General features: G+C 34.6%; 1 protein-coding gene and 1 long non-coding RNA gene across 2 annotated transcripts; one reads left to right on the forward strand and one right to left on the reverse strand.

Moving 5' to 3' along the window:
- The first annotated feature begins 1,179 nt into the window (after positions 1-1,179).
- LOC133675923 (uncharacterized) lies at positions 1,180-6,362 on the forward strand. Its single transcript, XM_062097485.1, has 7 exons — positions 1,180-1,433; positions 1,513-1,708; positions 2,771-2,894; positions 3,005-3,345; positions 3,829-5,128; positions 5,428-5,621; positions 6,073-6,362. The coding sequence occupies exons 1-7, from the start codon at positions 1,348-1,350 to the stop codon at positions 6,151-6,153; spliced, it is 2,322 nt and encodes a 773-aa protein (XP_061953469.1). The 5' UTR covers positions 1,180-1,347; the 3' UTR covers positions 6,154-6,362.
- A 13-nt stretch (positions 6,363-6,375) lies between these two features.
- On the reverse strand, positions 6,376-7,551 carry LOC133675924 (uncharacterized). Its single transcript, XR_009835533.1, has 2 exons — positions 6,702-7,551; positions 6,376-6,582 (listed from the first exon to the last, which is right to left on the reverse strand). It is a non-coding gene; the product is annotated as an uncharacterized LOC133675924 (long non-coding RNA).
- Between the last annotated feature and the right edge of the window lie 3,969 nt (positions 7,552-11,520).

Genomic DNA, 11,520 nt, shown 5'->3' on the forward strand with positions numbered 1-11,520 from the left:
CCAGTTAGAAATTGTTTTCTTTCAATTTTGTTCTTAAAATTGCTTTCATCATTATTTATTTTTTTTTAATTTTATCCTTTACAAATTTTGTTATTAAAGATTGTTTTTACTATCACCACCTCACAAAACATTTTTTGTTGTAATAGTATTTTGATTTCTTTTTTGTGTTTTGAGTTTTTTCGATAATTATTTTTTTAACTTTATTTTAAAATTATTTTTATGACTGATTTGTTTTTTGAATTTTATCATTGCATAATATATTATCTTGAATTTGAGATTGATAATTTTTCATGGCGTGAAAAAGCATCATAACTTTGAGTTGATGATCAGTTTTACAAAATAAATTGTGATTTTATTTATTATAAAGGAAACTAAAACTAATGGTTTTTTCCCAATCACTAAACATATGTTTAATAGGTTGTTAGGAACCAATTATATACTATAATTGAATTTAATTATAGTGTTTGATTTGAATATAATTAATAAATAACTTGAATTTCAATATTTGAAAGAGATAAAATTAAAATCATTTTGTTTTTTATATTATTTTTATTATATTCATTTTATTTTTTAAAGGTGAAAAAAAAAGCCGTTAGATAAGTATTTTAAAAAAATTAGTTTTAATATGAAATTTTTTATTTAAAATTCTAAAAATAGAAATTAATCTTTTTTACTCTTATAATATTTTTAAAGATTAAATTATATTTAAAATTTAATTTTTAAAAGTTCCTAACATAAAAATTCATTAAAATATAAGGTTACAAACATGTTGTCAGTTAATTATAAGAGCATCTCCAATGCAAAAAGCTATTTTGAAAAGCTAAATTGATAAAATAGCATTTTAAATAGTGTAAATATAGTCTTTTTTATCATATCTATTCCAATGGAAAAAAGCCATTTGAAGAGCCATTTATATTGGAGTGAAAGAAACAAGTGTCTTATTATTTCTTAATAAATTTGATGTTATTTTTTTTTCCACATGGCTACATTTAATTGGTTTATTTTTTTAGTGGCCCTACCTTGTTGGTTTTGGCTCTTTGAAGAGATATGTAGGAATAGCTTTTGTGGGAAAAAAAAGCTATTTTAGCATTTTGTTTGACTCTTTTCTTGAAGTGTGCAAAATAAATAAAGAAAAATCAAAATATTAGTTTTTAATTTTTAGCTATCCATTTAACTTTTTCATTGGAGATGCTCTAAGCATTGTTGCTTTGCTCTATCCAAACCTAAAACAAAACGTCTACAAAACAAAAACCCTCTCCGGACACCGTATTATCTGTCTAGACTAAAGAGCAGAGGAGTCGCAATAGCCGATAGAGAGGGAGAGCGAGCTTTAAAAATAGTAATCCTATGGAAGAGGATCCAGAGAAGAGATTCCACTCTATCATGGACAAGCTCCTTAACGCTCCTTCTTCGAAATCCCTCTCCAATCCCAGGTTTTCTTTTGCTTTCTTTGCAATTTCCCATTTTATATCAGTTTGTTTGTTTATTGATTATTTGAATTTTGATTGACAGTTCACCAAAAACATGTGGAGCTATACAAATATCATCACCATCAAGAGGCAAAAAACGAGACAATCGTGAGTCTGCATTAGCACTAGTGGAATATGTTTCTTCAGCTGACGCTCCTTTGTGTAGGCCCTGGGACAGGGGAGATCTTATGAGGAGGCTTGCTACTTTTAAGTCTATGACCTGGTTCGCTAAGCCCAAGGTTTTATTCTCATCATCCATTTCACCATTACCTTTTTGGCACATGGGTTTTTTGAGGAATTAATGTTTTCATTGCAATCAATCTAATTAAATGTACTGTGTGGAATCCAATCTCCAAAGGCAATTTTTTTTCTTTTTTTTCAAATGATGGGCTTGTACCTAGCCATATGCTTCCTTTCGCTGTATTTTATGTACTTTTCTCAGTTCTATATGCGGCACATTAATTAAAATGTTTGATGAAAATATTCTAGCTTGGTTTATCAGAAGTCAGTTGCTGATAAATCTTCATATCAATACTTTTCCTTCAAAGCATTTGCTCTGTTCTTATTATTCAAAATCAAGTTGCTAGCATTCTGTAAGATCACATTGGTTATTTTTTCGAAATCTCTTAAGAATTTGTACCCTTTCTGTGTTAAAACTGTCTGTTTCCTATTAACGCAAACCCATATTGTGGCTTTTATTTTTTCCTTTTGGAAATATTTTTACTATCCCTTTACTTTATTTGGGGTCAGATGGGGTTAGTTCGGTATATTCTACTTCTTGAGTTTAAAATTTGAAATGGCAAGAATTATATGGAGTTATATAGCTTTAGCAATACTTTGAGTTTTCTGAAAGAGAGAAATTAAAAGGCATTTGGGGGGGAAGGATGTACAGTTAAGTTCTCTGAAGGACCTTTGAGTTAAAATTGTACACCTGTGGATGCTGAACAGATTTTTGCTAATAATGAGGGACTTTTTTTGTCCTATAGATTAATCTTATTTGTATATTGCTGATTTGCTGAGCAGTGGTTTCCCTTGTTTTTGTTAGTGGACGGTGTACTGCCTATATATATATATATTAAGTTTCCTTATTTGCATGAATTATTTAATTATTTATCAGTGAACTACACATAAGTTGATGAAAATATCCTGCACCCCTCATTGAGGACCATAAATTTTCCATGGCTGTTTTATATCAATGAACTATTTTCCTTTTTCCCCCTTCTTTCTTTTGTTTTTGTGTTTTTCTTGAGCCAGTTAACCTTTTCAAAGTATTGAATTCTAACTTTTCCCATCATTCTTAGGTGGTAAGTGCTGTGGATTGTGCGAGAAGGGGATGGATCAATTTGGATATGGATATCATAGCATGTGAAGCATGTGGAGCTCGTCTCCTATTTTCTACTCCATCATCTTGGTCACAGCAACAAGGCATGTCATGCTTCTTTTTTTTATTCCTTATGCTTTGGCATGTACACTATGCTCACGCCCAACAACTTATTATGTTTGCATCTTAATTTAACTATTTTCCAAGTTTTCAGTTGAGAAGGCAGCATTGGTATTTAGTTTGAAGCTGGATAATGGACACAAACTATTGTGTCCATGGATTGACAATGCCTGTGATGAAAGATTGGCAGAATTTCCTCCCACTCCACCTCAAGTTTTAGTTGATAAGTTCAGAGAACGTTCTTGTGCGCTCTTACGACTTTTAGCTCTTCCACTGATTTCATCTTCAGCCATTGAATACATAAGATGCCCTCAGCTGGAAGAGTTTCTTGGACAATCTCCAACCCTGGAATTTGGCAACACGTCTGCCAACCTATCACAAATACAATTCCTTGGCAATGATTGTGATGCTGGTTTTGCCAACTTGTACTATGAGGTTCGGTCCTTTTTGACATTTGTATCTAACACCTTCTCATGTCAGACCACTTTTTTTAGTTTTCAGTATTTTAACTGCAGTGTTGAATGTGCTATTTTCATTAGAATATAATATTTGTGCCAAACAATGACTAGGTGCATGTGATAGTTGCTATACATTAACACTATGGCAATGGTTGTTTTCCTTGCGATAGATTTCCTGGTGAAGTGTAATAACAATAAGCATTTCCAGGCGCATATGCTCCCTTGTTAATGTTATTTTTCTTGTATAACTTTTCTGCATCACGTTTTCATGTCAGCCCATCTTTTCAGTGTTTTATTAGTACAGTGTTTATAGGTTCTATTTTCACTAGAATATGTAATGTGTGTGAAACATTGACCAGTAAAGTGACAATTTACCATGTATTCATGATCAATATTTTGGTTGTGATTTTCCTTGTTCTGGAATGTTGATTAGAGTAATGACAATTTTAAGTATTTGCAGGCACAAAAGCTCATAAGTTTATGTGGCTGGGAACCGCGTGCGCTGCCTTACGTTGTTGATTGCAATGACAAACCAACACAGCCTGTTAAGGATACTGGCTTCACAGATTCATTCCATATGGTCATCAATGGGCAGAATCCAAGTATTCGAGTCCGCTCTGTTGCTACTGAGCAAAGCGTTGACACAAATGAAGAATCTGGTTCTTGTAGTGGGCCACATGCTGATTCTAATGCTGTTGTTTTAGATTGCAGGTTCTGTGGGGCGAGTGTGGGACTATGGACTTTTTCTATGGTTCCACGTCCTTTAGAGTTGTTTAAATTGGTCGGTTATGCAGAAGTCAATAATAACAAGAATTCTGGACAAGATTCAGCTAATGAAAATCATGTTGACAACAGAGGAGTCATTGGAAACTCTGCATCAAATGGTGCATTGTCTTCTATGCATAGACCATCATATTTAAGTTTCACAATTGCTGGGGGTCCACCCCCAACAAAACAGAACTTCAAAGCAACAATTTCATTGCCTGTTATTGGCCGGAATTTAAGGGCCAGGTTTTCTTACGATTCTGATTTTAGGGATCGTACATGTGATAACCAAGAATTTTCTCAATCTGGATCTGAAAACAAGAATCTATCTTCAGAGGAACGGGAATCTGCAAAGCACAATTTTGGTGAACAAGTTTCTCTGCTCGAAGCTGTGGGTCTGTTAAAGAGCAAAACACATGACCAGGGGCAGTGTAGTTATGCTAGTGGTGACCAATCTTCTTGTTTGCACTCTGGAAGTAGTGAAGGTGGTGCACTTAGAAAAGAGAATAACTCCAAGATGTCTTTGGAAGGGATAGATATCACTAGAGAACCAACTTTTCCTGAAACTGCTGGGTATGATTCTGCTGTGGAATGTCTGACTCAGAATCCACCAAATACAGTGCATGTTTATGATGCAACTGATCAGCTGCCTGAAAATTCAAACAATATTGAATCGCATGATTCAGTAGTGGGGCTTTCTGGAGTTTCTCAAGTTGGTGCATCTTCTATTTCTGGCTCTGCTGCCATTTCCCCCATTGGAAGTGGAAAACGTAGTGAAAGTAACTCCTTGGAGATGGTGACTTCATCTATCAATCATGATGAACAAATTCCAGGAGCAGATATTTCAGGCAGCAATGTTGCCTGTCAGATTGGTATGAGAGGAGGTGAAACTTGTTCTGATATTGAAAACACTTTAGCTACTCAAGAAAAAAGCCAAGAAGGCACCACAGGAGTGCAGGTTCCTGTGAACAGTGAAGTTGTGGCCAACAGTACAGGTGTGTAACTATTTGGCTAGGCTTTTCACCCTTTGATTCGGATTATGAGTTGACTGAACATTGATCACACTGGATCTATAGAAGCTTTTTCCAAATGAAATATTGGCATATTAAGTTCTTTCTAGAAGTTTTATTGAAGTTTTTGATTAGTAGTTTTTCTTTTGAAGAATGTGTTTTTCCCACTTTGCATCTCCAGAAGTTGCAGTCATCATTCAAGTGCTGTTCTTTTCTGATTTACATGAGACATTGTCATTTAATCATGACGAAAGTTTATTAACCTTGATGCCATCATGTTCCAGGAAAGGATCCTAAGAAACTGGCATTAGACAAAGCTTTGGGATTTGATCCAATCAGACAGCACAGACATTTTTGCCCCTGGATTATATCAACAAGCAGTGGGGCACCTGGTTGGCAACAAACACTATCTGCTTTAGGGCGTCAGAAAGAGTTTTCTCTTCCTTCTACAAATTCTCCATCTTCCTCCCTGAATAAGGTAATGAAAAATTTTGCACCCCTTTTGGTGAATCGCTTTTGTGCTAACTGTGTGTCGTGGAAAGTGATGGATAGAAGCATGGTGGATTTGATATGGCTGGTTGCCAGCTGAGGCACTCTTGAGTCTTTTTCAATCTTTTGTGTCAAAATTCCTCCCCAGATGAATGATATCTTTTTAATTATAATGCACGTCATCATAAATCCTATTTTGGGTTTGACACATCAGAAATTAACTAGAGTGGTGAGTGAGATGGTTAATAGCTCAAGACTGTTGATGTTGGTAGCACAGACAAGATATGGAAGGAAGAGAAGATTGATTGTGTCCTGATCTTCCATCTTGTAGATGTTGCCAGTATCAATGCAGCTAATAGTTGGGGTTTATTTTGGTTGAACTGACATATTCTGTAATTATATCCGTAATGGATTATTGCTGACAATTTGTTGTTTTATAGGTGGATGATCCCATTGCTTTAGTTAGAAAGCTTTTCACGTCTCCTGTGAAAAGAATGAAGCCTACTAGTGGATCAAGCTGAAACAGCCGGTGCAGCTAATAAGTTTTGTAGGGCATGGATGTGTTTTCAAAGATACCTGGGATTGGTGTCTGTTCCTCTGTAAATGGTAGGATGTCGTGTGATGTTTCCTAATGGTGTATACAAATCTTGGAAAGAGTTCTGAGTGATAGATTTTGGCGAAATAGGAACACACTTTTAATTGAGTTGAGCTTTGACTTCCTTTGTTAAAACGCTATTATGAGATTGTAGAGAGGAATGGCAATGAAATTTATTCTAAAAAAAAAAAAAATTGTTGTCCCTTCATTTTAAAAATAAATCAATAGAAAAGGGTTGCAACGAACATTTGGTGTTAGCTCCAAGCCACAATTTGCGACTACCACCTTAGAATACTGTCGGTCAAAGCCTCTTTCTGCAACGACAGCTCCTTTGCCTCGAATCAGCCTGGCAGCTCTGCTCACCAAACAAAACAAAGATAATGTCTATCTATGATCAACATGATGCCAAGTTATCACCAGTTCAGATTGAAGTACACAATCTTTGCTTTCTCTTGCAGAGTTTGTCGAACTCACCTGAAATAAGGAGATCTGATTTTCTCCTGCGAGGTCTTCACTTGTCCAATCTTGTCTACAACCTCCATCCCTTTCAATACACTTCCAACTATCAGAGATGATGCATCCAACTCTGGTGATTCCTTGGTGGCTATCACAAACTCTGTACTGCTCGGATCAATCCCAACTTCTTCTTGATCAATCTCAAGGTTTCCTTGCCTTGCGACTAACTTCAACTTTGGAGGCGGTTTGGAAGGATCTCTCACAATAATGCTTACAGCTCCAACCAAAATCTTGATACGTGGGCGGGTCTCATATTCCCTCTGCCATTCATCCACGAGACTTTCAGCTGCCAAGTTGCTTCCTGTTCTCCGTGCAAGCTCAGCATCTCACTCCGTATGACCTTACCCCACCATGCTGCTCATAGTTTGGCATGATCTTGATGAATTCTTTTCTTCTGTAACTAATACCAGCAGCTCCACTTACAAGATTGCTAAACCCAGCAGGTCGAGCTGGGACATCCTCTCCGTGTAGCCCAATGATAAGGCGGCCAACAGGTTCTCCATTAATTGATATTATCAAGAAATGCACGCTTTGTTGTAGTTTTATTGCTGCACTTATGTCTAGTGCTTGTACTGCTTTTTTCTCATGGATCATTTTCTTTGGAATCTGGCAAGTTTTCTTCAGCTAGCTCTGGACATACTGAGAACTCAGCAGAAGAAGCAACGAAGAGTTGCCAAAAATGGCAAGCTCTCCTCGCGATAATTTGCAACATTGCTTGATTATGGTAGATGAAGGGGAACTGGATTTGTGAAGGGTGTGTTGGTGGTAATGGAGGATTGGAATACTTTTGGGTTCGGCAACATTTCGCTTTGAAACTCTGGCTTTGTTTTCTTCACTACTCTTTTCTGGGATTGGGTCTTTTCTAGTGTAAAGGAAGTTTGGTTCTTCAACTAAATTTTTTGAGGATAAGACAGGTATAAGCCCAATCCATCCACAAGATTACAAGAATAAACTTTTTTTCCATATTTCAAAAAATATGGAAATGGAGATAGTGCCCATTTTTACGGGGTGTCCATGTTTCAACTTTCGAGTCCCATCCCATGTCCAATATATATGATCAAGACAATCATCTTTTATTATATGATAATTAAAAAAGATTCATTAAAGATGCTATCATAGGTATTAAACCCAGCATGAGATTGACCCGGTCAAGAGGTCGGGTCCTGGGTTTCATAGATCAACTAGGATCAACTCGGAAAAATTAAAAAAAAATTAAAGTTCTAATATTTCATATGAAAAAATCCATGTAAATATAGATTATACATATTGTAAATAATAAAGTTTAAAAGAATATTTTAAAAAGTTTTTTATCCCATATTAAAAAGATATTATGTTAAGCTTTTAAGTTGAAGTATTTAAACCAAAAACGTTTTTTATTCCACATTGAAAAAACATAACTTTTTTCTTGGGAACCTTGAGTATATATACTAATAGGTTTCAAATCCTACATTGAAAAGATATAACTTCTTTCATGAGAACATAGAGTATATATACGAAAGGGTTTTAAATCCCACATTGAGAAGATATTATGTTATCATTTTAAGTTGAAGTATTTAAATTTAAAGGTTTTTTATCCCACATTGAAAAAATATGATTTTTTTCTTGGGAACATAGAGTATATATATTAATGGGTTTCAAATCTCATATTGAAAAAACATAATTTTTTTCATGGAAATATATAGTATATATATGAAAGGGTTTCAAATCTCATGTTGAAAAGATACTATGTTATCATTTTAAGTTGAAATATTTAAACCAAAATGTTATTTTATCATACATTAAAAAAACATGATTTTTTTCTTGAGAACATAGAATATATATACTAAAGGGCTTCAAATCCTACATTGAAAAGATATTATGTTATCCTTTTAAGTTGAAGTATTTAAACCAAAAGGTTTTTTATTCCACATTGAAAAAACATGATTTTTTTCTTGGGAATATAGAGTATATATACTAAAGGGCTTCAAATCCCACATTGAAAAGATACTATGTTATCATTTTAAGTTGAAGTATTTAAACCAATTTTTTTATTGCACATTGAAAAAACATGACTTTTTTCTTGGGAACATAGAGTATATATAGTTATATACTAATGGGTTTCAAATTCTACATTTTAAAAAAAATAAAAATAAAAAAACTGGGTCTTGTCCGGGTTCGCCCGGGTCGCCCGGGTTTGACCGGGCTGTTGCCCCAGCTGGTCTTTTAGTAAAACCGGACCGGTCCAGCCACCGGATCGACCGGGTCCTGGGTCGATCCACCAGGCCGGGCCGGGTTTAATAACACTAGATGCTATGTTTCTGATTGTTTAGGCTGAATAAGTTATAAACCAATTTAGTGTTTTTTTTAAAAGTAGCTCAATAGAGAATTTTTTATTGTGCTACTTTGAAAAAAATAACTCCAACTTCCATTGTACGAAAGGTTTTTTTTTTTTGGCTTTCAAAATTCATCCTATCTGCCAATCCGTTTTTATCATGGCTACATGGATGTCCTCTGTATAGAATTAAGTTGTATACCAACTCATGCATCACCTTACCATGAACTATCAAGTTTTGCACCTGTACTTCTCTAAATGTTTACATTCTTGGTAAACTTAAAATATAAAATAAGATAGAAAAATGAGTCTACCTTTATATAAAATTAGTGACCCAATTCTAATTGACAAAAGATTTATTTGGTGAAAATATTTTTATTTGGGATAAAGAAATACAAATTTGGATGAGTAAGGATTCATTAAGGATTTTGGAAGGCTTAATTAATTTTATTAAGGACTTAATTGTAAGAAAAATTAGTTTTTAGGAGTTAATTGGAAGAAATTGAGGTTTAGGAACTAAAATTGGGCTCTGAAAAGTTTAATTGGTCAAGTCAGGAGCTTAATTATGAAAAACAAAGTTTGATAGCTAATTAGGGGTTTGATTGAAGGAATTCAAAATCAAGGACTGAATTGTAAAAGACATGAGACTTTAAGGGTTGAAATTGATCAAATCATGGGCCAAATTGAAAGTTTGATGGTCAATTAAAGATCAAAGTGCACAAATCAAAAACTAAAGACCAAGATGGAAATGACGCTAAACTTTGAGACTGATGATTGAGTTTGACATGGGTGAAATTACATGAAATTAAGAGTCTGAGAGGCAATTACTGGTGCAATTAAAAACAATTAGAAAAATAAGAACTAAAATGAAATCTATTAGATCCCAAATTAAAAACTCTAATTTCTAGGGGTTTAACCTAGATGACGCGTCATTCACCCACTGTTCATCTCTTTACTTGGTAGTTTTAGATGATCGGGTTGGCACATTCTGAGAGCTCACTGTGGAGTTCTAGACCTGCAAATAGCATGAGGTTTTTTGCAAATGGAAGAAGAACACCCCCCTTTCTACGACCCCATTTCCATAAAATTGAATGTCTACATCCCAATTCTTTCATAATTGTCTTCAACATCTTGTTCCCGATCAGCTATCATTGCATTTTCAGATTCTGGACTAATCGAGTTGATACCTTGAAGTGAATAAATGTGGAGCTACAAATTTTCTATTGGAGCAAGGATGGATCTGAATGAAAGGTGTGCATCTCTTCTACTAAGATCAGGTAGTCTCCAATGACTTTTAGAACAGAGTTTCTCCGACAAAGCTTCAAAAGTGACCAATTCAATTAACCTTGATTGAGATACATACCCATTTATGCAAAACCACCTAATTTTTCATGTATTCACTCTTAACAACTCGTAGAGGATTTATATCAAGGGCTATAAATCTTTCATTCAAGATCGAAAGGTGAGAAATGCATGCTTTTGTCTTCAAGAAAGAAAAAAACCATATAGGAAAAACCATCATCCCCAAAAACCATTGAAGGAAAAACATTCTAACTGTTAACATTTGTCCAAAGCTCTCTCATTTTGATTGAAGGACTGAGCTTTGATTAATATTTGAGGGAATCTGATGTGAACCCTAGCAGAATTTAATGGAATTCGTGAACCCAAGATCTATCTAATAGAAGTTTGTTGATAATAGGATGAGCTTATCACAATGGAAGATCTGCTCCAAGGCTATTACTATAAACCAACCCAATCACAACGCCTTCACCTGGAGACAAGCAAAAGGAGTCTAAATTCACAACAAAGATTGGTCAATTCTTTGAAGAGTTAAAAGTTCAATCAAGAACCAAGATTGACAACCAAACATCAACAAAAATCAGAATATTATTAGCCAAAAGAAAGTGTGATGAAAATTATTCTCAAGAATATTTATACCCTAAGCCAAAAACCCTAGTTTCCCTAATGGGTCACATATAAATCAAATTTAAATAATAATCAATCCAAGATAAAACTAGCCCAAACTAATTAAAATAAATACAATAAACAAGTCTAAAACCCAAACAAGTGCTTCCTCACAAAATAAAAAAAGTTTAATAGCCCAACTAATTTAATAAGACAAGTTCAGTTATTTCCGCATTCTGTCTGGCAGCAGCAAAACCTAACTTCAAATGGATGATTCTCTCTCATCTTAAGGAATTAGAAGGTGTGCCATATACCGTTGGAAAGGTATGGAAGTCTAGTTTCCATCCCAACTAAAATCACCTCAAAATTCGACTTATAGCTCTAGTTATGATAAAAAAAAAAGGTAGAAAAAGGTCAAACTGGCCGAATCTAGTCTTTTTCTCCTAATCCTTGTGTAATGGTTTTGGTTCCACCAAAAAGTCCCTCTTGAACATGAATAAGATTAATCATGGCTTGCTCCTCATTATTTAATATCTTCTTGAAGTCCACCTTAGCTGACGT

Source organism: Populus nigra, chromosome 16 (genome assembly GCF_951802175.1).
Source record: "Populus nigra chromosome 16, ddPopNigr1.1, whole genome shotgun sequence".
NCBI lineage: Eukaryota > Viridiplantae > Streptophyta > Magnoliopsida > Malpighiales > Salicaceae > Populus > Populus nigra.